This window comes from Schistocerca americana, chromosome 3 (assembly GCF_021461395.2).
Source record: "Schistocerca americana isolate TAMUIC-IGC-003095 chromosome 3, iqSchAmer2.1, whole genome shotgun sequence".
NCBI classification, from domain to species: Eukaryota; Metazoa; Arthropoda; class Insecta; order Orthoptera; family Acrididae; genus Schistocerca; species Schistocerca americana.
In genome coordinates, this window is record NC_060121.1 from 587,551,441 (window position 1) to 587,574,477 (window position 23,037).

At 37.8% G+C, this 23,037-nt stretch overlaps 1 protein-coding gene across 3 annotated transcripts in view; it reads right to left on the reverse strand.

Annotated features, from left to right (window-relative positions):
- Positions 1-23,037, reverse strand: part of LOC124605134 (tetratricopeptide repeat protein 17) — a 335,078-nt gene that overhangs the window by 98,957 nt on the left and 213,084 nt on the right. For 2 of the 3 annotated variants that reach the window (XR_006978605.1, XM_047136616.1), the window contains exon 10: positions 13,082-13,304. Coding sequence is in view for 2 of the 3 variants with exons in the window: in XM_047136616.1 (XP_046992572.1) it covers positions 13,082-13,304 (223 nt within the window). In the remaining variant the exon portion in view is untranslated. Of the gene's footprint in view, positions 1-12,913; positions 12,959-13,081; positions 13,305-23,037 lie in introns of all 3 variants that reach the window. The other variant, XM_047136617.1, reaches the window with a different exon arrangement.

Below are 23,037 nucleotides of genomic sequence, written 5' to 3' on the forward strand. Positions count from 1 at the left end.
CAAAAAGTCAAGATGGGCAGCTTGTTGCAGCTCCTATCTACTGAATGATGTTTTGTGGCATGAGACACTAGCATCACTTTTAAAGCTGCTGCTTCTACTTGTCTATAACCACCAAACATCCCTCTTTACTTTTCCCCTGTCTGGCCACTCTTCACACAGCTTATCCCCAGTACTAAGTATGTATCCACGATCTCAACTGAAATTATTACAATTCAGCCTAATATTGGCTATGTCCTTTATGACTGATTCAAATGTTTGATGTATTTCAAGTGTGCAGCAGTCTGTTGCAGTCATAGTAGCAGGGTCAGCACATCCCATTTCATCTGAGCCACAGAGCACAGTTCCGAGAGCATAACATGCGGATCACTTCCTTGCAACCTGAGATCCACTCCAAACAAAATTCTGCTTATGGCACTTTTTCCTGCTGTCACACCTTCTTTGTAAGAAATGCTCCATAAGCTGAATTGAAATACTCACTCTATGCAGGAAGAAGTTTTGCATGCTGAAAATGAAGTTGAGGCCAACGTCGAAATATGATGATGGATTGGCCAAAATTGTCACCTATTCAAATTGTTCTCTAGACACTGTTCAGCCATGGGTGTCTTGGCTACTCCCTCTGTCTTATGTGGCATATGTGTTATAATGCTCAGTGCCAGTGCGAACTGTTTGTCCCTTGTACATGTTGCTATATTCATAGGGCAGAGTTCACACCTAGGACCCAGATCTACATTATTTTTAATGGGGCTTAACAGATGCCGGCAGGACGGCAGAACACAGGTCTCAGTCCATAGCTCAGGAGCTTGTGTTTTATTTTGCTGGTTGTTGTGCTATACTCACTGAGCATGCTTCACTGGTTGCACCTTTAAGGGTCAGCAGCATATTCCTTGCTGTAACCAAGTTCTCTGAACACAAGTTGCAAATGCTAAAGTTCAGATCATAGATGTCTATTATCACATGTTACCTTAGTTCTGCTTTTTATTTAAAATGATACACCTTGTAAACTGAGACAATTTTATTTGGATATGCCCAGTGAACGATTCAAAAGAGAAGCATGCACCCAATGGGTCACTGATTTTGCTCATCTTTGGCACAATTATAGTACATAGATACATACATGTAAAAAATGCTTTTCTAGTATGACAGACTTATAAAGTGTGTTTGAGAAATTTAGGCTTGGAAGTTCTGCAAGAATGTTGAATGCTGCATAAGAGGGGTAAATTAGTTGCCATGCAAAATTAAAGACAAATATTTTTAATGACAGTTTGCTACAGAATTCTTGAGCATATTCTAAATTCAAATATAAAAAAATATTTGAGAGAGGAAAGATTCTGTCCATAAATTAGCATAAATTTTGAAAGCATTGATTGTGTGGAACTCGGCTTGCTCTTTTCTCACACGATATTCTATCTATGTATGAAAGGCAGCAGGCAGATTCCATATTTTTGTATACTATGTGTTGCAAAGTGTCCAGTTCAGAAATGTTCTAAAATGATTACATAATTAATTTCAGACATAATTTGTTCAACAAAATACTTCATATGGATGGGATTAATTACAAAGTGTATTTCTGATGGGAAAAATTAGGAAACACACTAGAGGAGTAGGCAGCTCTTTCTAGACCACACTTGGTATTGAGACCTACAGGAAAAGACTCCAGGAGCCATTCCACTAAAAACTGAGCAGTGTTATTCAAAACTTGATAAATGCACGAAACTAAATTTCTGAGGAAACATTTTTAAAATATCATACCAAAATACTAATTACATAAATGAGACAATTTAAGATTTACACATCTTTTGTAGAATTGATTCAGATAGTGTGTTTCATTTTTCTAAAGTTTTCATTTTTTATTTCGGAATAGAGGAACAAAATTTTCAAGTTTTCAATAGTCAATAAATGCAAAGATGGAAATTAAATGTTTTGTTGATATAACATTGAAATTGATATTTCTGTTTCTTTTTTAACTTTAACATTAATTTCAGTGAAAGCTACTTTATTGTTCAATCTGCATAGAAATACAATGATGTACTATGATACAACACTTTACTATTACACTTTCTCATAAATTGTTGATAAAAACGTGCAAAACAGCAACAAACATTACGGAAATACAACACAAAATACTGGCTACAAAAACACTCAACTTAAAATCTGTTGATCACTGTCAACAATGTCCTTATAAAACTCCCCTGCTCCTTCTGGTATGTTACAATGCCTCCTAAGTTCTAAGACATACTTTTTCTTTTTCTTGCTGATCATGTTCTCCTTTCTCAAGGTGACTGCTTTCCACACTTCCTGGCTGCAATTTCTGGATTTCTGTACCTCAGCATGTACAAAACTGCTATTATAAATATCCAATAATGACAATACCTTCTTCTTAGACTTTGTATAAGCAGTACTTCTTCAAGTTATCTTGAAAGGCATCTTAGGCAGTAGGGTTTTTAGTGCACTTGACTTGAGATCCTTTGGTTTCCAATCTTTGTTTAATATCCTGACCGTGCCATATTGGTTCCAGCACTTTTACAATATTCAGTTGGTTAAAGAATATCTTCCTTTTGCCGGTATCCTTTATTGACTGTTCCCACCAATTTGTCATGATTATAACTACGATTACAAATAGGGAGACATGGACCAACTTATTAAATTAGCTGCTTTCTTCCATGAAGGCCATCATTGTGCATAAAACCACGTTTTTTAAATTTTTTTGGTGGTATAGGAGTCATAAAATAAAAGAATTTGATTTGGACAATTTTCTGGCTGGTTCCTGAGAAAGTAAAATAGAGTGAAGGCTACTTGGTTACATTCTTTTGGTCCCTCTGTTTCAAAATATTTCAACTACATTTTCCTCCTTCATTACTGCATTGAACTATTTTTCATAGAGTTCATGTAACCTATGGTTTGTTATTAATTGATTCATATTCTTCCTTTTTGCTTCTTTCTTGATGTTCTTTCTCCCTGACAAAAACTGGCCTGGACTGAGCACCCAACGGCCTATACATGTGCTGTGATCCACCATTCACAAGACCAGCCTCCACTGCTAGAATCTATCTACTGTTAAAAGAATAATTGCAGGCTTCCATGTCTGCAGACATGCCCTTCCGTGAGTTGTAGAGCCACACCAAGCGGCAAGTGTATTGGCCACTGGCCAGTCACTGTTCCAGAGACAGTCAGCTACACTGCCATCAACGCATGCCCAAGGGGATGAAGCTGCTGTGGGTCAACACTATGAATGTTGTAACTTGAAAATGAATAAAATATATGACTACAGATGCTGTTCTCATATGCTACTGACAGCCAACACATCCTTACAACAACCCATCACCACAATGCAACCCTGATGAAGTAGAGGCCAACCACTGTGGTGCATTACAGTCGGTGTCAGAAGTGGATTCAGCAACCACCATCCATGGACGAAGAAGTAGTGTCACACACCGAGTGAATGATTACAGCTGAAACAGGAACCTGGTCTGCAGCCATGCCTTACATTGATGGCAAATGTCATGGCAAGCCAGTAGATTGTTTGCCAGATATTTATTTGTGGGTTCATTGTATAGCAGACACATCCAGAAAGTGTCCTATGGATGAATAAATACGAATGTTAGTTTTTGTCTAACTAATGTGGGCAATATATATCATGAGTGAGGGGTGTCGCTGATTGCCTAGTAACCATGTGCAGTGATGGTTGCAGTGATTCAGGTGGTGAGCTGAGTTTTGTCAGAAAGTTGTCATTGTTTCACTGTGTAAAGTAATAATTATGAGCAGCAGCTCAGACAGAGTACTTAAGTTAAGCAGTTGCTTAGGGAGAATAGTTAAATTACAGTAAGAAGCATTACGATATTGTTGCATGTAAGTATCTTTGTCACTTGTTTGTTGAATTGATAAAGGGCTAATCATGTCATTGTCATCATTATGGGAGCTATCCTTAAGGAAGCATTGCTAGCTCTGGCAGGTGAGTTAGAGCAGATGCGAGTGAATGGGGCACTTTTTGTTGAGGAAAATAGAGGGTGGATTATGATATAGCTTTGCATAGCAGAGGTACTCCAAAGTAACTGGAAGAAATTTAAGGAGGCAAGGAGGGAAATAAGGATGGAAAAGAGGACAAGAAAGGAAGCAGAAGGAAGTCAGTAGCTTAGTTGATGCACGGAGTACTGGTGTTGTAAAAGTTCAGGAGAGCAGGGTAGATGTGTCAGCTCTGCTATCATGTGACGCTGCGGAGTTTGATTTATCTGTGGTGCCAGACTGAGTAAGTGTGTGATATACTGAGTAAGTGTGCGATATACTGAGTTAAAGAAGGGTGTGGATTGCAAGATGGGATATTCAAGCGCATTAGTATCTACACCAGTGGGTGATAATGGGCACTGTTTAGAGGCTGTGGAGCCTGGGGCAAATTTATAGGGAAGTACATGCGTCAATTATTGTGTGGTGCAGAGTGGAATTACAGACAGAATTTCAGCAGCAGATACTGTGGAGAATGCACAGGATGTCAATGAGTCTGACTGTGTTGTGGATGTGATTAGAAGTGAAGTGGCACAGATGCATTTGTTTCCAAAAGGCACAGAGTTACAGTGATTTGAGGACTAGATCACAGCCTTGGGGAGTGGAAGACAGTGCAAGCAGCTGACACAGGCTGAGAGCTGTTTACAACACAGCCGCAGTTCACTATGCACAACTGGTGTAATGTAGGTGAAGGGTGCGATGCAAACCTGAAGTTCAGATTTGTTTTGCAAACATCATGCCAAAACTGACTTTGTGTGATGAATGACAGATATATGGAAGGACAATGTTTGGACTGGGGAAGCTGTCACCTGTGGAGTACTGACACAGGGTTCATCTATATTAAGCGACACATAGGTTACACTGCAGGCAAACCTACCAAGGCTTAATTCATACAATATGTGCCACTAGGCAACAGAAAGTTGCCCTGGGGGAGCAGAGGCACCAGATGAACATTTTAAGAACAATTCTGTCTGTGATCAGCACTACTCCAGGAGAAGTAAGTCAGACTATCTGTCAATGTATTGCAAGTGCTTTATGTGTGACAATTGTTAGGATATGTTTTCTACTAAAACAAATGGGGAACTGTTGTCGCAGGGACAAAGTCCCACGAGAGAAAGCAAAAACAGCAGATGAAGAAGCCATCAAGTAGACGGAAAAGTAATGCCGAGCATAAGATATTAATGAGGTCGATCCATGCACTGTCAAAGATGATATGTTAAGGATAATTTATGAAGAGATAATGAGTTGTCCAGTGCCATTTTCAGTTTGTAAGAATAAAAGGTTAAGGTTTGTTACTTCATGAGAGCATTTAATTCACATAAGGGTGGAGAGGATGTTTCTTAGTATTTCTAAGTACTAAAGACGTTTTGCAGATTACTTACTGGTAAGATATAGTACTGATGTGACTAAAGACATGGCACCTTTAAGTGATTTGTTGCGTGATGGCAGAGGCATGTTGGAGAAGTGCCAAAAATGCTAGCAGCAAGTTCTATTGTGTAGTTTTACGATGAGTTTATTGAGCTAACTTACTGTTAAGTAGCTTTAAGCTCTTGTGAACAAGAGTGAGGTGTTGATAACACTAATCTGCTAGTTGTAGTAGAGATTTCAGAGAAATTACTAAACAAATGTAGATGGAAAGCTGGAGGGCTGGACATTTGGAGTAAGTTCACAGCCACTGATTCGCTATGGTTCAAGTTGACTAGGACATAAAGAGGGGCTGGATACAGTGTAAACTGTTGTCCATGTTTGTTCAATCTTTGCAGATTATCAATGGCATTGACCGGGAGGATGGATATAAAAGAGTCCGGTCTAAAAGCTGTCAATTCAACTAAGTACCCAGGAATAACAATTATGAACAATAATCCCATAGAAAATGTTGTGTGCAAGGTGAACCAAAGACCGTGTTTTACTGGCAGAATACTTAGGAGATGCAACAGGTGTACCAGACTGCTACACTATGCCTGTAGCCCTCTTTCGGAGTATTACTGCATGGTATGGGCTCTGTTTCAGACAGGATTGGCTGAGGACATCAAAAAAGTTCAAAGAAAGACAGCTTGTTCTGTATTATCATGAAATAGTGCAGAGAGTACAGAGATATGATTCTTGAGTTAGGGTGGCAATCATTAAAATAAAGGCATTTTCACTGTGGCGAGATCTTTAAACAAAATTTCAATTGCCAATTTTCCCCTCTGAACTAGAAGATATTTTGTTGATGCCAACTTAATTAGAGAGAAATGATAATTGTAATAAAACAGCCATGTACCGCAAGTCTCTAGAGGAACGGAAGGTTCCAAATGATTGGAAAAGAGCACAGGTAGTCCCAGTCTTCAAGAAGGGTCGTCGAGCAGATGCGCAAAACTATAGACCTATATCTCTGACGTCGATCTGTTGTAGAATTTTAGAACATGTTTTTTGCTCGAGAATCATGTCGTTTTTGGAAACCCAGAATCTACTATGTAGGAATCAACATGGATTCCAGAAACAGCGACTGTGTGAGACCCAACTCGCTTTATTTGTTCATGAGACCCATAAAATATTAGATACAGGCTCCCAGGTAGATGCTATTTTTCTTGACTTCCGGAAGGCGTTCGATACAATTCCGCACTGTCGCCTGATAAACAAAATAAGAGCCTACGGAATATCAGACCAGCTGTGTGGCTGGATTGAAGAGTTTTTAGCAAACAGAACACAGATTGTTGTTATCAATGGAGAGACGTCTACAGACGTTAAAGTAACCTCTGGCATGCCACAGGGGAGTGTTATGGGACCATTGCTTTTCACAATATATATAAATGACCTAGTAGATAGTGTCAGAAGTTCCATGCGGGTTTTCGCGGATGATGCTGTAGTATACAGAGAAGTTGCAGCATTAGAAAATTGTAGCGAAATGCAGGAAGATCTGCAGCGGATAGGCACTTGGTGCAGGGAGTGGCAACTGACCCTTAACATAGACAAATGTAATGTATTGCGAATACATAGAAAGAAGGCTCCTTTATTGTATGATTATATGATAGTGGAACAAACACTGGTAGCAGTTACTTCTGTAAAATATCTGGGAGTATGAGTGCGGAACGATTTGAAGTGGAATGATCATATAAAATTAATTGTTGGTAAGGCGGGTACCAGGTTGAGATTCATTGGGAGAGTCCTTAGAAAATGTAGTCCATCAACAAAGGAGGTGGCTTACAAAACACTCGTTCAACCTATACTTGAGTATTGCTCATCAGTGTGGGATCCGTATCAGATCGGGTTGACGAAGGAGATAGAGAAGATCCAAAGAAGAGCGGCGCGTTTCGTCACAGGGTTACTTGGTAACCGTGATAGCATTACGGAGATGTTTAACAAACTCAAGTGGCAGACTCTGCAAGAGAGGCGCTCTGCATCGCGGTGTAGCTTGCTCGCCAGGTTTCGAGAGGGTGCGTTTCTGGATGAGGTATCGAATATATTGCTTCCCCCTGCTTATACCTCCCGAGGAGATCACGAATGTAAAATTAGAGAGATTAGAGCGCGCACGGAGGCTTTCAGACAGTCGTTCTTCCCGCGAACCATACGCGACTGGAACAGGAAAGGGAGGTAATGACAGTGGCACGTAAAGTGCCCTCCGCCACACACCGTTGGGTGGCTTGCGGAGTATAAATGTAGATGTAGATGAAAATAAGAGAAATTAGAGCTAGCATTGGAAGATTTAGGTGTTTGCTTGCCCATGTGCTACTCGAGAATGGAATGGTAGGGTAACAGTCTGAAAGTGATTCAACAAATCCTCTGCCAGGCACAAAAGTGTGAATTGCAGAATAGACATGGAGATGTAGGAGGAAGGTGTTGTAGCACCTCCACTATTTTTTGGCACTACTGAGTAAAACTGTTAATGCCACAGCTGTCGCAAATGGGCCACGGGTTCCACTCCAGGTGAATAGTGGTTCCAAAACACCACTGCAGCTGATGCAGCAATACCATGAGACAATTTCTACACTGCTGATCAGGGGCTGTTGCTCACAGTACTACCAATTCAGCACAAAGGCACGCCAATCACAGCAACGGCACTTTAGTTGTCACACATACTATCTGCCACCTTGTTTTGGTGTACATGGTTAGAAGTAAGTACCTCACCAGAAGAAATACCCATCATCTCTAGCCAAAGTATTCATAGCCTAGCAGTACCTACTACGACGCGACGTCCACATCAGATGAAGGGGTGACGTGGCTCTGTAAGCAGCCATTACAGACTTGTGCTCCATCACTGATGAGCCGACTACTGGGGCTGAGTCCGTTCCTGGGGACTTGATGCCTTCCAGCTGATGGGCCTCATCATGCACACTTCACCCAAGTTGGACTCTTGCCTTGGAGGACAACAGTTTATGTCCAGGGCAGTGCAGATCCCCAACTGCGTATGTTTGTGCAGGCAAACTGTCACTGCATTCCAGTGCTCTCAAGAGTGGGCTCCACTGCTAGAGCCTGTCTACAGTTACAAGAACCATGACAGGCTTCTGCATCTGCAGGCATGCCCTGCACCAAATTGCAGGGCCTCACCAGGCGGTGCACATGCTTTGATGTACGTCCTGTGTCAGCAATCCCACTCTGCACCGACATCAAGCTGGTCACTGGCCAGTTGCTGCCTCAGTGATCACTGCCCTCACTGCTGTCAACACATGCCCAACGAAATGTAGCCACTACAGGTTGATGCTATGAGTGTTGTAACTTGAAATTCAATAAAAACTTTGACTACTAATGCTGTGCGCATATGCTACCATTGCTGACATTCTGACAACACGCTACCATCACAACCCAACTGCTGAGTTAGAGACTAACCACTACAGTTTATAAAGGTTAATAAGATTTGTGATTTAGTTTACACATATTTCAATAGTTGTCCTTTTTTCTTTTTAACAGATCATCTGATGCTGACTTGGGAATATGTCAAAACTAATTATGGCACCATTTGTGACATTAGGCTGAAATATTTATTAAATGAAAATAAAATATAAGATTTTCTGTTGAAAAATCAAGTTAAAGATAGCCCAATTAAGAAGAGTAGCATTCTCTGTAATAAATTTTTATTTTTAGAGTATGTAATGCTGCAGCTTGGGTTGTACATCAGGGCTAAGGTACAGATCAGAGGGCAATTTCCTACAGTAACAAAATGACAGTTTTGATAAGCTGTCTAATATCAAATAGCCCCTTCTTTGATACCCTTAAGATTGAGAAATATGTTTCACATATTTCCCCATCTCATTTCACACAAGATAAACCATTATACCTTTTTATCAGGTTGCCTTCCATTCGGAAAGTGGGTGCACTCAGTGACTTGTTATGTGACTTATAAATTATAGAGTGCAGCAATCAGTTGCCCTGTTTTCAATTTTATTACGCAAATCCAGATTTCAGCTAGTAGCTAGCCATTCTCAATGCAGTATTTTCTATTCTCAATGCAAGTAAATTCCTGAACAAGAACTTACATGTATTGAGAATAGAAAATAGTGCATTGAGAATGGCTAGCTATTAGCCAAAATCTGGATTTGCGTAATAAAATCTAAAAAAGGACGACTGATTGCTGCACTCTATAATTTATAAGCATTATACCTTTTCTCCTGCATTCAACAGTGATCTTTTATCCTGAATTTTGTTCCCAAGACTTGTTACACAAACCTTCCTCTGACCCCTTGATACAGTTCTCAAGAATGTGTTGAATAATGCTTACCTAACATCAGGTAGAATTAAACAAACAGTCAAGCATTTTGCAAAGAAATTTACACTTCTTGCACAAAATTGTACTGGCTTTTCTCTGCCAGTGGATGAGTGCACCAATCCTGAGTCTGCTAAGCAATAAACATATATTCATGGGGTCTATGCCAGTATTATCATTTCATTATGATAAGTGGAGGTGGTGCCCACAAAACATGCTATAAAAGGGCACACATTTTTGAATTTGTATGAGGGTTTGTTGCTCCCTGCTTATAGATTTGCAGCTGTTAAGGTTCTATGAAGCACTGATGTTGTGGTACTTTATGAAAACACATTGAAATCGTGCTCCACTTTTCTATAACAAACTGTTAACTGGATAACAGTTTGAAAGATTTTTTTAAAAATATATATTACGAGTGTTTGAGATTCACTCTCAATTTCTACTGATGTGAACAATGTGGGAATTGAAGTAGAGATCAAACTAATGCTCAGAAATGTAAAATTGTGTACTTCACAAACCAAAAAATGTGGTATCCTATGACCACAATATCAATGAGTCATAATTGGAATCTGTCAACTCTCTGTGTGTAACAATCCGTGTTGATACGAAATGGAATGACCACTTAGGCTCAATCATAGGTAAAACAGATGATAGACTTTGGTCCATTGGTCAGATCTGTGAAAAATGCTGCTAGTCTGCAAAAGAGATAGCTTACTACACTATCATGTGAATAAGTCTAAAATTTTGCTTGAGTTGGTGGGACCCATACCAAACAGAACTAATGGGGGATATTGCACACATAGAACAGAGGGCAACAAGAATGGCTGAAAGTTCGTTTGACTAATGGGAAAGCATCACAAAACTGATGAAAACTCTGATCTGGCACAAAAGGAGAAAAGTGCTAACTATCCCATGAAAGCCTACTTAACAATGTTTCAAGAATCAACATTGTGAGAGGACTCCTAGGTATCTATCCTTTATGGGTAATGAAGACATGATTAGATTAATTAGAATGTGCACAGATGTATTTAAGCAGTCATTCTTCCAGCACCCCATAAGTGAATGAATCAGGAAGACACCCCAATATTTGCTACAATGGGGGAGGGGGTAATCTCTGGCAGGCAAGTTTCCAGAGAATAGATATTATTTTTCATTTTCTTACACTGAGTGTCAACTACTGGTGCATGTACCAAATACTTATATAAGAAAACCTGGAGACAGCAATGAACATTAGCTATTACATCATAAGTACTTACAGTAGTGGTTATTTTATCACATTCTGTATATGCAATGCTAGATTAACTTCTAACTTAAGAACAATGTCTTGGATTCTGTCTGCTACGAGTTTTCAGGCCTATCATAGTGATATCTGAATTTTGTAAGCAATCTTCTCCATAGATCAGGTACTTCTGTAAGAATTCTTCAAGAGGAACACAGTGTGTCAATTAATTTCCTGCCAGCTAGATTTATCTATTATTGCTGATTATAATGCTTGAATATTTGACTGTTGTAACTGACTTTAATGATTACTACCTACAGTGTAATCAAACTATACGAGATCTATATATTTTCTGAGAAATATTACATTTGGTAAAGAAAGTTCTGCCAGAATGTAAATAATTTAGGGGTGCAAGAGACAATTCACTGACCACCAGAAGCATTAGTTCATGAACAGGAACACTAAAAAGCATGAAAACTTTGCTAGTTTTTGGACAAATCCTTTAATGAGAATTAGTTTCAAATAATTATATATTGTCAAACTGAATTCATCAGGCTATTTTATTTTAATCCCCTCCCACACACACACCTGTCCAGCTACAGTGTACTGGCATTGTGTTTTCAGCTTGTGCAATGCATCTGCTCAGTGTGTGTGTGTGTGTGTGTGTGTGTGTGTGTGTGGAGGAGGGCAGAACGGGGGGAGGGAGAGGGAAGTCACTTGCACAGTGTACTCCTTTTTTCGTATTTCTGTTGACGACTCAATGTTTCTAATATTTAGTGATGCTGCTTCCTCTCCTATTAAAAATTCACAAAAATCTTAGGGTGAAAGCTACCAATGTTACATGCTGTCTTTTATATTTATATATTCTGAAAACAGAAACAGTAAATTCCTGTTTTTATTGGTGACCTAATGGGTTTTGTCTGTAATGACATTCTCAATCCAATCTTATCTCTAAGCTGATAACCCATAAGGATGTAGAGTATTTTGTTTATTCACTGCCAGTGTGGGACTGATTCAAGTATTTTATAGATATAAAAAAGGGCTGTTGTTGTCGACCTACAGACATTATGTAAAAATAAAGCTAACTGAGTTTCAAACAATTATAGATTGTAAAAGCGAATTTGTCTGGCCATATTTTTGTCACCCCCCCCCCTCCCCAAACACACACACACACACACACACACACACACACACACACACACACACACGTTTTATTACTCTATATGAGGATTCATAGGTTTGAATATAATCAGTAAATTTCCCAAAAATTGGAATGCTTGTGCCATTTTCTTGTCACTAGCGACCTTCAATTGTTTCAGCAATCTATGATGGTACAGGTTGCATTGTTTAATCATAAAGAATGTAATAAAAGCAGAGACCATGATACAGTCTACTTCTGTGTCACAATGTTTGATATGTGTGGATAGCAAAACCTAGTCCTGTAGTAGGAAGCTATAAATCTATTACCTGCTACAAAGAGGCCTAATCCAATTCTAATGGATAAATCAATAACAACATAAAACTTGATGTCTTGACGTATTACAGCAATCAACAAAGTGAAATGGAGATGCCACACCTAAAGAGTAGACACTATATTGTAGGAAACTTGTGCATTTGATGAAGAGGACATTGTTAGTGATTAAGGTATTAATGCCACAGATGTTTCAGTATTCTCAAGATTCAGAGTGTATGAATATTTCATCCTTGCATTAGTGTGTGTGTGTGTGTGTATATATATGAACTTTTCACTAACCTCCTTTTGGGAAATTTCCAGTTTGTACTGCAACTAGGTTACTTTTGGCGGAGCCTTTAAAGTTCTTAGTATAATATACCAATAATAATTATGCATGGTTTGTGGAAAAAAGTTAGTTTAAAATATGTTCTCTCTACACACCTTTTCAGAGTTCATATTTGGTAGAAGAACAATTATCCTCATCTGTACTATTAAAAACATGCAATCAGATTTCCAAATGTATTTTGTTACACAAAAATGTCAGAGTGGAGATAACAGAACTTACCATTTATCTATGGAAATTAATTTATGACTGCATGCACATGCCCGTCTGCAAAGCAATCATATCTAGATGAAATCTCTATATACAGTGTATTCAGATATTGTAGAAAGGGTTCTCTAAGAAGTCTTACCATGCACTACATACTACATATCGACAGTTTCCATTATTTACCTCTTTAATGGCTGTGACAATTCTTTGTCCAACCTCTGCATCAATACTGTTATGTCTGTCCACATATTTCATAAGTTCATCTTTTAACTCTATTTCAGGAGCATAAAGGCCATCATCATTCGTCAGTGCCACACTGCTTATGGTACATATGGGAGGATACCATGGGAGGCTGTGTTCTCTTCCAGGAGCCAAACCAATGAGAGAATTGAGATATTTTGATGGCCTGAAATTCAAAATTGTGTCACTTTTTAAAAATGGAATAAAGTAACATGAAACAATGCCTTTTTAAATCATAGGACAACACAATGGTGCTCAGAACATATATGTAACAAAAAACTGAAAGCATTCACAGTGGTAATGGGAAATAACAGATGTAGAAAATTTTTACAAACAGCAAGTTGTGGGTAGTATGCTCAAATACATTTTTAATGTGAAAAAACAGGTTTTTTTTTAATCTGTGTTTCTTGGTTCAACACTTTGGCCGAAAGATGATGAAAAACCTTCCCCACGAAACAATTTTTTATGTAGCAACTAGTTAGAGAACACAACACAAAACTTATTGAAAAAAATGATCATTGACCTAACAACAAAAACACTACAGTGGTGAATACTATTTACTTATTGACAGAATCAATAAATCACCTGCAGCGTGAGACCTAAAATTCGAAAGTTAACTTTGAAGATGAATTCACGACATACGTTTTTTGTGTCTCAGGTGATATTCTGCATAACAATGCACTTCCTGCTGTGAGAATTACCTTTAGTTAGGAAGGAAAATAACATCACTTGGTATGAGATCTGGACTATGAAAGGAACGTTTTCAAAATATCACAATAAAAGGTTTGTAATGCTTTTGTATGCCACATACGATCTCTTGGCAGACAATTACATACTGTAAACAAATGCCCTGAGACACCAAATCATTTTGCAAAATGAGTAGTGCGCCACTGATGTGAATAAAAGTCATCCTTTTTGCCAGAAAAATGTGCCCTATGAGTCTTGGGAGTAGGGTAGAAATTTTTAGTTTTTCTTTGCTGGTGAGAGAAAGGGTATTCCACTGACTGTCACTTATTTTCTTATTTTCACATAGATGTTAAGCTTATGAGATTTACTGCCTGTCACAATGCAGTCAGAATGTTCTCACATCAAAAGGAAAATTAAAATTATGAGATGCCCAATTTCTGGCAAGTACTTATTTTCTGGAATTCTTTAGTACTGTCAACAGACACACGTAAAAGTACATAAAAGCACAGGGGTGTCGTGCATGAAATAGCGGTCAACAGCCGGCGACACCACTGTGGTGTTGTGCACGAAATAGCGGTCAACGGCCGGCAACACCACAGTGGTGTTGTGTGCATAGTATCGTGCAGTGGCTGGCGACAGCACTTTAGTATCTTTTGTATTCTGTTGGTGTTTTGTTTAGGTAACAGTAAGTTACACACATCATCAAGTTTTTTGTTTTTATGAGTACTTGTGCTCTTTCATTATGGCAGACGAAAGAGACGATACAATTATTTACGATGAATGTGTGGAGCAAAACGTGGAGGTTGCTACTACATCGCGTACACCTCTTCATGATCTGGTTGACAGACTTTCCTGTCACATAAAGCAACACCAACCAATAGGCATATATATTTCCAAAACGAATAAACGATAACAAAGAAACTGCCATGTACGCCCCCCCCCCCCCCCCAAAAAAAAAAAAACAACAACAAACTTAATGTGCAAGTCTTGTGGAGTTGCATTACATCTTTATTAAAGAGAAATACTAAGTATCAAATACAATGCAAATAAACAAATATATGAAACAAACAAATTCTGTATTTATTTATGTACGTATATCTTCGAAATTTTATGAAAGTATGGAAACAGGGTTGAGAACTTATGAGAACAAATGATGAGATTAGTAAAAAGTAAGAATTTAAAATCTTTTGATAATGTCATGAACGGCCGGTGATAAGCGAAGTAATCCGAATTAGTGCTGCCGGCACCAAGCAAATAAATTTGTACAAGATGTGTGGACAGCAAATGTTAAGTGCACTATTCTTCTCCTCCTCTTAATCCATCTTTACTTCTCCCTCTGTCCACATTATCTTCAAACTAAAATTAGTACTTTGCTTATGATTTACTTCCTTGACCTCCTGCTGTCTCCAATTCTCCCCCTTCATCTTTATCTACTCTCATTCTCATAACAGGTGAGTGTCTCACCCTAGGGTCTTAGTGTCCTACTCTCCTTTTAAGCTTCCCCAACCTATCCCTCTTCTCTCCCCAAGGAGGGAACTAATAGTTCTGAAAGTTAGGTTATTTTCATGTACTTTTCATCTATTGGTAGTCCCAAAAATCTTCACCTCTTGCAGTTAATTACTGGCCAGAAATTACAACTCGTAGTTTTAGACTTCTTTTGAATAAAATTAATAGGACTTTTACTTAACAGTTCATTTGTTGATATCACGGAGACTTGCCCTGTTTTGAATATGAAATTGATGGCTGTCTTATGTGGAAGTTCATGATTTCATACCCAAATCAGAAAATACTTCATACTGATAAGGTTTTTTAAATTAGGTATGGACTGATTGTGTAGTCTCCTAGAATTCCAAAAAAAATATGTTCACACTCCACTGCCCTTGATGTTCAACCTGCCAGTGCTGCTTTTTTGTGGCTCAAAAATGCATTTTTATTCCATTTAGCTTTCCATGATTTGAATACATAGCTTCATCAGTAAAGAGAATTCTTTGCTCAAAGAACCTATTGTACTGATGCTGCATCAGAAATGAGAATCAGGGTTTCATGTATCTGCTGCAATCCTGCTGGTTAATATACTGATGAAGTGACATACATTTGTGAGCAATATGTGAACAAAGTTGCACTGACTTATTCCAGAGACATTTGCTAGTTCTTTGGAGTCAACATGTGGATTATGAGTAACAGCAGCCAGAAAATCTATTTTGTTCACTGTGATTGTTGCAGACTTGCTCCTTACTCTCTGCATAGTATTCCAGTGGCATTAAAATAACAATGTTTGCACATTCACCAAATGTCATTCCTGTTGGACACCATCTATTGGGATACCTTTGTATGCACAACAAAAGTGTCCTCTCTGCATTTCTTCTGAACTCTCTGTAAGGAAGCAGCATATCTATTTTCTCTTGGTTTGTGGAAAAACATTTAATTTTTCAAGCTAATCACTGCCTGACACACATTATAGTGTGTAAATGCATTAACCAAACAGAAAACATGATATTACAAACTGTTTGTCCTATTTGGCATAATGTTCTTGAATAATGGCAAGGACTTCATTTTGCAAATGCCAGTTCAACACTGCTTAAAGTAAATGATAATTAATGACCGTCAAAAGTAAATATCACAAGATATAATTATAATGCACAATATACTAAAAGGTAAACTATCCTTCTTTTTGCATACATTAGCAAAATAAACTCATAACTTGTTTATTAATCTGAAAAATATCAGGATCAGGTTATTTAAACTACACACATGGGCACACTAGAATTCACTTCACTTATGTAATTGTCTCATAATATGTACAATGCTCATACCATATCAAGTCAGGCAAATCATCATTCCAATTTTCAAAATGGTCAAATGATCAAACCGAAGTGAGTTTTTTCCATATGAATTAATTAATTTTATAATTTCAGGAAGTCAGCAAGTGGACATGAGGAATGGAAAAAAATCCCTAAACAGCACTGATTATAGCAATTTTGGATCTCTAGTTTTCAAGGCAGAGATAATAAAGTGCACAAAGTATACACTTATAAATGATATATTATAACATGAATGACACAGACAGACTAGAAATCACATTTCATCTGTGCATCTTCTATATCAGTACCATTGCAGTGCAACACACTGTTTCCTTCTTACCCAATGTGACATATTTCTTTATTTGGATATGAAATCATGAACTTCTGTGTGGAACAGCAACTGGTTTCATGCTCAAAACAGAAATTCTATATTCTAAATATTGTAATTGCCCCAAATCTACTAATAAGATTTTGAAGAGTGAAGTGCTGTTGAATTTGTCTCTTTCACAACTATGATACTACCAGCAGAAATTACTATATTTCTACTTCAATGAAAAGAGACTACATGTTGTTTAGTGAGGACTTGCTCACAATTCATCTGAGTAAAAACAGAATTACGACATCTTAAATGGTTCTGCAAATACTTAAGGTGAACAGCTTAACTGAATCACCCTGTACAGTGTTCCTTATGGGAGATGGCTTATGTTAATTCAAGAAATGTATCCAAGAATGACAAATCTTAGAAACAAATGCAAACAAGTTTATGAATTCAGCTACCTGTTAGGTTACTAATTTAAGTCTTCTGGCATGAAGTATAGTAATGTAAATTAATTATAGTTCTTTTAGAAGTAATATCAAAGGATCAGAAAGAGGTTTCTGTGATAGTTACATGTAATGGATGAGCAACAAATTTTGTTGCAAGAAAGGTTTAGGCAACAACGCAATTACCATTCTCACTAAAGGAATAAGTCTGCTACGTTACATGAAAATATTAAATTTGCAATGATGATGAATTTCTGCTTTGTTGCTCTTTGTGTGTGGCAATCATCATCATCATCATCATCATCATCATCATCATCATCATCATAATACTTATACTTTGTTTTTGTTCTCATTCTTTTGCCCTTTACTTCACTTTCCTTTGTACATCAGTTCTCTTCACATGCTCTCACAATAATTCCCTGCAACAGTTTGTCTTGTAATGTTTCACTGACTGCTGTGTATTTTGTTCTGTTCCATCTTGTGATTCCCACACTGTTCGTAAAGAATATAACTTTGCAAACTTGTGCAAGGTCCATTCAAAAAATCCCGAAACATTCATAATTTTGTGCCAATTGTGTATTGGAGCAAAATGTGGTTGGCATCCTTGCCCACACCTGTATTTAAAGTGTAGCTGCCAGAAGTTTCACTGTTGTATGTCTGTTGGTTATAGTTCAGTGCAGTATTGAATATAATGTTGTGTCACATAGTTTGTGAGTTTTGAGATGGCAGAGTTAGACAAGCAAAGTGGCTGAATTAAATTTTGCATGAAACTCAAGAAAACCTTTACAGAGACGCACCAAATGATGCAGGAAGCCTATGGTGATGAGTGTTTAAGCCGTACTCGGTGTTATGAATGGTTCACATGGTTTAAAAATGGATGGATGGAAGTTAAAGATGACCCTCATTCAGGACACCCTTTAATGTCTACCGACAATGTTCAGGTCAGGAACATCAATGAAATTGTATATGCCAATTAAAGACTGAGTGTCTGAGAGATTGCAGAAGAATGTAACATTTCAGATGGATCATGTCATGAAATCCTGACACAGCATCTTGGAATACATCATGTTGCTGCCGAGTTTGCCTCATGGCTCATGAGTCTCCAACAGGACCATGACTAGTAAAGCACTAAATTTTTTAACCAGTTCTCAGGTTCAGGATAGCTTAATCTTTTTCTTTATAGTTTTATTACCCACAGTTTTGTTCTTTAAAACTTCCAATACCATCTTTCTATGCACACCATCAAACACTACTTTTACAAACACATACATCCACACTCATAATAGTGATCTTGTAGTTGTACTATCACAAAAAATAGGTCTACTGTGGATCTTTCTGGTCTGAAACCATATGGCTTTTCATGTATCACCTTTTCTTTCCTGCTCTGTTAGCTTCCTTCAAATATTTTCCTGAATATCTTTGCACAGCGGCAAACCACTACAATTTCCCTATAACTTTTCCAATCTTTCTGATTTCCTATTTTGAAAATAAGTACCGTATTTACTTGAATCTAAGCCGCATTTTTTTCCGGTTTTTGTAATCCAAAAAACCGCCTGCGGCTTAGAATCGAGTGCAAAGTAAATGGAAGTTCTGAAAAATGTTGGTAGATGCCGCCAGAACTAACTTCTGCCTTCGAATATATGTAGCGCTACACAGGCATACTTTGCAGGCACAAAGATAAATACTGGCGCCAAAACCTCTGCGTCAGTAAATAATTTTTTTTTAAAAAAAAGGTGTAAGACGAGCTTTTTTCTCCGCCCCGAGTTTCGACCACTGCATTTTCATACATTATCCAACGAAGTAAATACAAATTCCGTGTTGTTTATCTTCGAATGTAGCAGCATTTCAATGTACTACGAAAATCCGACTGGCAAGACAATTTGGGATGTATGTCAATATGGCCAACTCTACGTTCTGAATTTTTTCCTACCTGTGAGAAGAGATGGTTGCTAATAGGAACTTTTATGAATTGCGAATCACATGCAGTATTTTCTTCAACATAAGAATAATACGGATTTAAACATTTTGCCATGTATTCTTTCGTGTTTGCTGCTATCTCATTTAAATCCTGTCTACCTAATAACCTACAAAACTAGTGTGAGACAGCAGCAAATCCGGAAGAATATACATATCATGTCATGTTTATATTCGTATTATTCTGATGCCTAATAGTGATACAGTCAGAAATGAAGCACGGCAATTGACTAGATTTTTAAATCTAAGATGACTAATTTCTGTGCAGAATGTGATGTACAAAAGAGGCGTCTGCAAAGATTTTCAAACGGAGAAAAATTTTAGCTAAACTGTCGTTCAGAACATCTATCATACGCAGTCTATTATTTGGTTCTTGTTGATCATTATCAAAGAAAGCAGCAGTATAATTAACAACAAATAGCAGTCTCTTGCCATTGTTTCGCTAATGAGACAATTCCTTTCTTTTTTTTATTGTAAGCGGTGGTAGCGCGCACGTAAGCAAGCCATGCCGCGAGTGGCGACAGGTCGTAAACACTTACTATCAGAATGCGACAAACAATACATGACACAGTACAATAATGCATTTTCAGCCTAGAGTGACGTAAACACCTATAACAAAGAGAACGGCACTTATCAGATCAAAGAAAAATAAGCAACCCATTCAAACCAGACGAAGCACGCCTGACGCATAGCAATGGCTACCTGGTAAAGCTTAACTTCTAAGCTTACGACTCGAACCAAACTACTGTAGCTGTATCGTCATTTATTCTACCTAAATTGTGTCTCATATTACAATAGACCAACTTTGTTTCGATTTGGAGGTGCGGCCTAAAACTTTTCTCTCCCCTTGAATTTCGAGTCTCAAATTTCAGGTGCGGCTTAGATTCGGGAAATTTTTTTTCGCTTGATTTCGAGTCTCATTTTTCAGGTGCGGCTTAGATTCGAGTAAATACGGTAAGTTAATAATACCTCTTTTCCAGTGTTATAGTCTCTGTCTCTCTCAGTGGTGTAGCCAATGCTTTCCTACTTCTCCTGCTGTATTCATCGTATCAAGACAAAGTTCATTTAATCCTGGTGCCTTCCTTCCTTTCATTTAACTTAACATCCATTCCATTTCTTCTCACATAAAGTCCCCTGCTTTCCCAAGAGTTCTACATAGTATCACTCGTCTTCTTTTCAGCATTGGCTGATTTCAGGTTTTGCAGATTCCTAGAATATTTTCACCATTATACTTTTATTTCATTCATTTTCATGCTTGTTTCATTTATCATACTAATTGTCTCTGTTCAGCCATACCTTTTTCTTTTGTCCTGTAAAATACCACCTTGTTTCCATCACCATTGTTCATTCTTCCCTCAGTTGTTTCACCTTTGTCATCACTTTCTTTGCATTTTCCTGGTATTATATTTTTTCGTTGTTTCTATTGATTTATTTTGAAATGATAGCCTTAAAGTCTTTTTCTTTTCCCCTCTACTTCTTATGTTTTAACCTTGCATGAAGTGTTTTCTCCCATCTCATTTTTTTTCACACACTCTTTTTGCTGCTGCTACCATTATCATTTTTGGACAGCTGCCATTCCTCCTCCCCTGATATTATCTCATGTCTACATACTTAGCCCACAACCTACCATACGGTGAATGGCAGAGGGTACCTTATACCACTACTACTCGTTTCCTTCCTCTTCCACTTGTAAATAGAATGAGGGAAAAATGACTATCTACATACCTACAAACCAGTCCTAATTTCTCTTATCTTCATTATCCTTACATAAAATGTACTTTGGCAGCAACAGAATCTTTCTGCAGTCAGCCGAAAATTCTAGTTCTCAGTTTCTGAATCATGACATAACCGCAATAGCTTATATCTCTCTTCATATATATGTTTTGCACACACTCATGGTGTCCCAATGTCTCGTTGTACCACTTATTTGTGGTAAAATGAGCATGTAGATCATTCAAAACCATGCAGTGGAGGGGGGGACCAGGAGGCTAGTGAGGCAGAAGTACCGTGGGCCTGATGTCTGACGAAATAGAACTCAAACACAAGTTTTAAAGCCTGCACCTTTGATTTTGAACAAAAGGCCTGAGAGTTGAGGCCCTTACTGAACATGCAGAACATTTTTCCTTATATAACTAGTGTTTAAATTAATGCAAAATACCATAGTTTTAAATGTAAGGCACAACCAACACACCAGACTATGTTTGTGGAAGTGTTATAATATTTATGAACGTTTTTAATTTCCATCAATTGATACCCGGTAATAAGAGATATAAAAAAAATTAATCAACATAAAGAGATTGTTTCTATCCATATCGAACATATATGTTACATAATATGTACAAGCATGCATGCACGAATTTTGAACTTCACACCCCATCAAATTACTGTTTTGCATACTCGATTAGCTGCATCACTTGTTAAGACACGTGTAAAACTTTTTTGACTATGTTCATATTACAATAATATAAGCATTTAAAGCATATTCATTAGTAAGAATTAAATGTCTCAAAACTATTTTTGTGTTGAGTAACATTTAATTACACTCCAATTAAAAGTGTTAAATACATAAAAAGTTTAATTGATTGACATTTACAACTTTTATATTTGATACTTTCTTCTTTTCATCACTTCAAAACAATTTTCACCTTTTAGAGGATTACGACATATCCGAGACAAAAATATTTATGTTTTGGTCATTTTGAAAGGTTTACAACAAAAAAGCTGAGCTACTGTCAGTCAGCCTCTACTATGAGCCACTGTAGAGGCCCAAAGATTGAAACCTAGTTTTGACAAGCAAAGATTATAGCATCAAATTCCCAAATTCATGTTATTGTGGATGTGCAAAAGTTTGTTTTGTTGTCTTTTGTTTTGTATTGTGGCATGTAATTGCTTATAAGAAGTGCTCAGAAGTAAGTCAAGCTGGACAGCCTGCTGCACACGGTGCTGAAACATGTTGTTCATTCAGAAAATATCACTAAGGCAAGATGGCGATTGAGTGTATCCACCTACTGTGAGGAGGTTGGTTATGCTTTGGCATCATAGTTTAGTGGTGTTTTGAAAGGAAAAGAACAAGAGAGATTGCTGACGATGACAACACCCAGGAAAACAGTTGAAGAAGTTTGAGAGAAATGTCATTCTATTCCCGTCTGTTCTTTGGTTTGTTCTGTTCTAAGTGTCTATTTGGAGATGTTTTTCTGATGTGCTCATTGATAAGAGATCCAGTCATCCAATGTTGTAATTGTTATACTGAAGGAATAAAATACAGAAGAGTTACCAAAAGATGTTTACATCATTTTAGTAGCTCTCTTTCAGCCTCAACCCTCTGCAGATGAAGAAGAAGTCACACAGCAAGAGTTGATGGCACTGCGTAGCAGGTCCAGTGCATCAAGACAGTTCAACGCAGGTGACCATTCAAGAAAATAATTAAGGTAAAAAGTATCCATGACAGCGTCACTGTGGCAGATTGCTTGGAAGGTAACACATCTTCTATGCTTAATCCTCAGAACAGCGAAGACACATTCCATTTTGGCACCCTAAGTGCAGGTTGTGAATAAGAGGTGGAAAGAAAGGACAGTTGCCGAGATAAGAAGAATTTTCAGTAAACAAGGGAAGAAAATATGACACAGCCCAGAGCAATTGAAGTAAACAGTGCAGAATGTATAAGTTGGTACACAC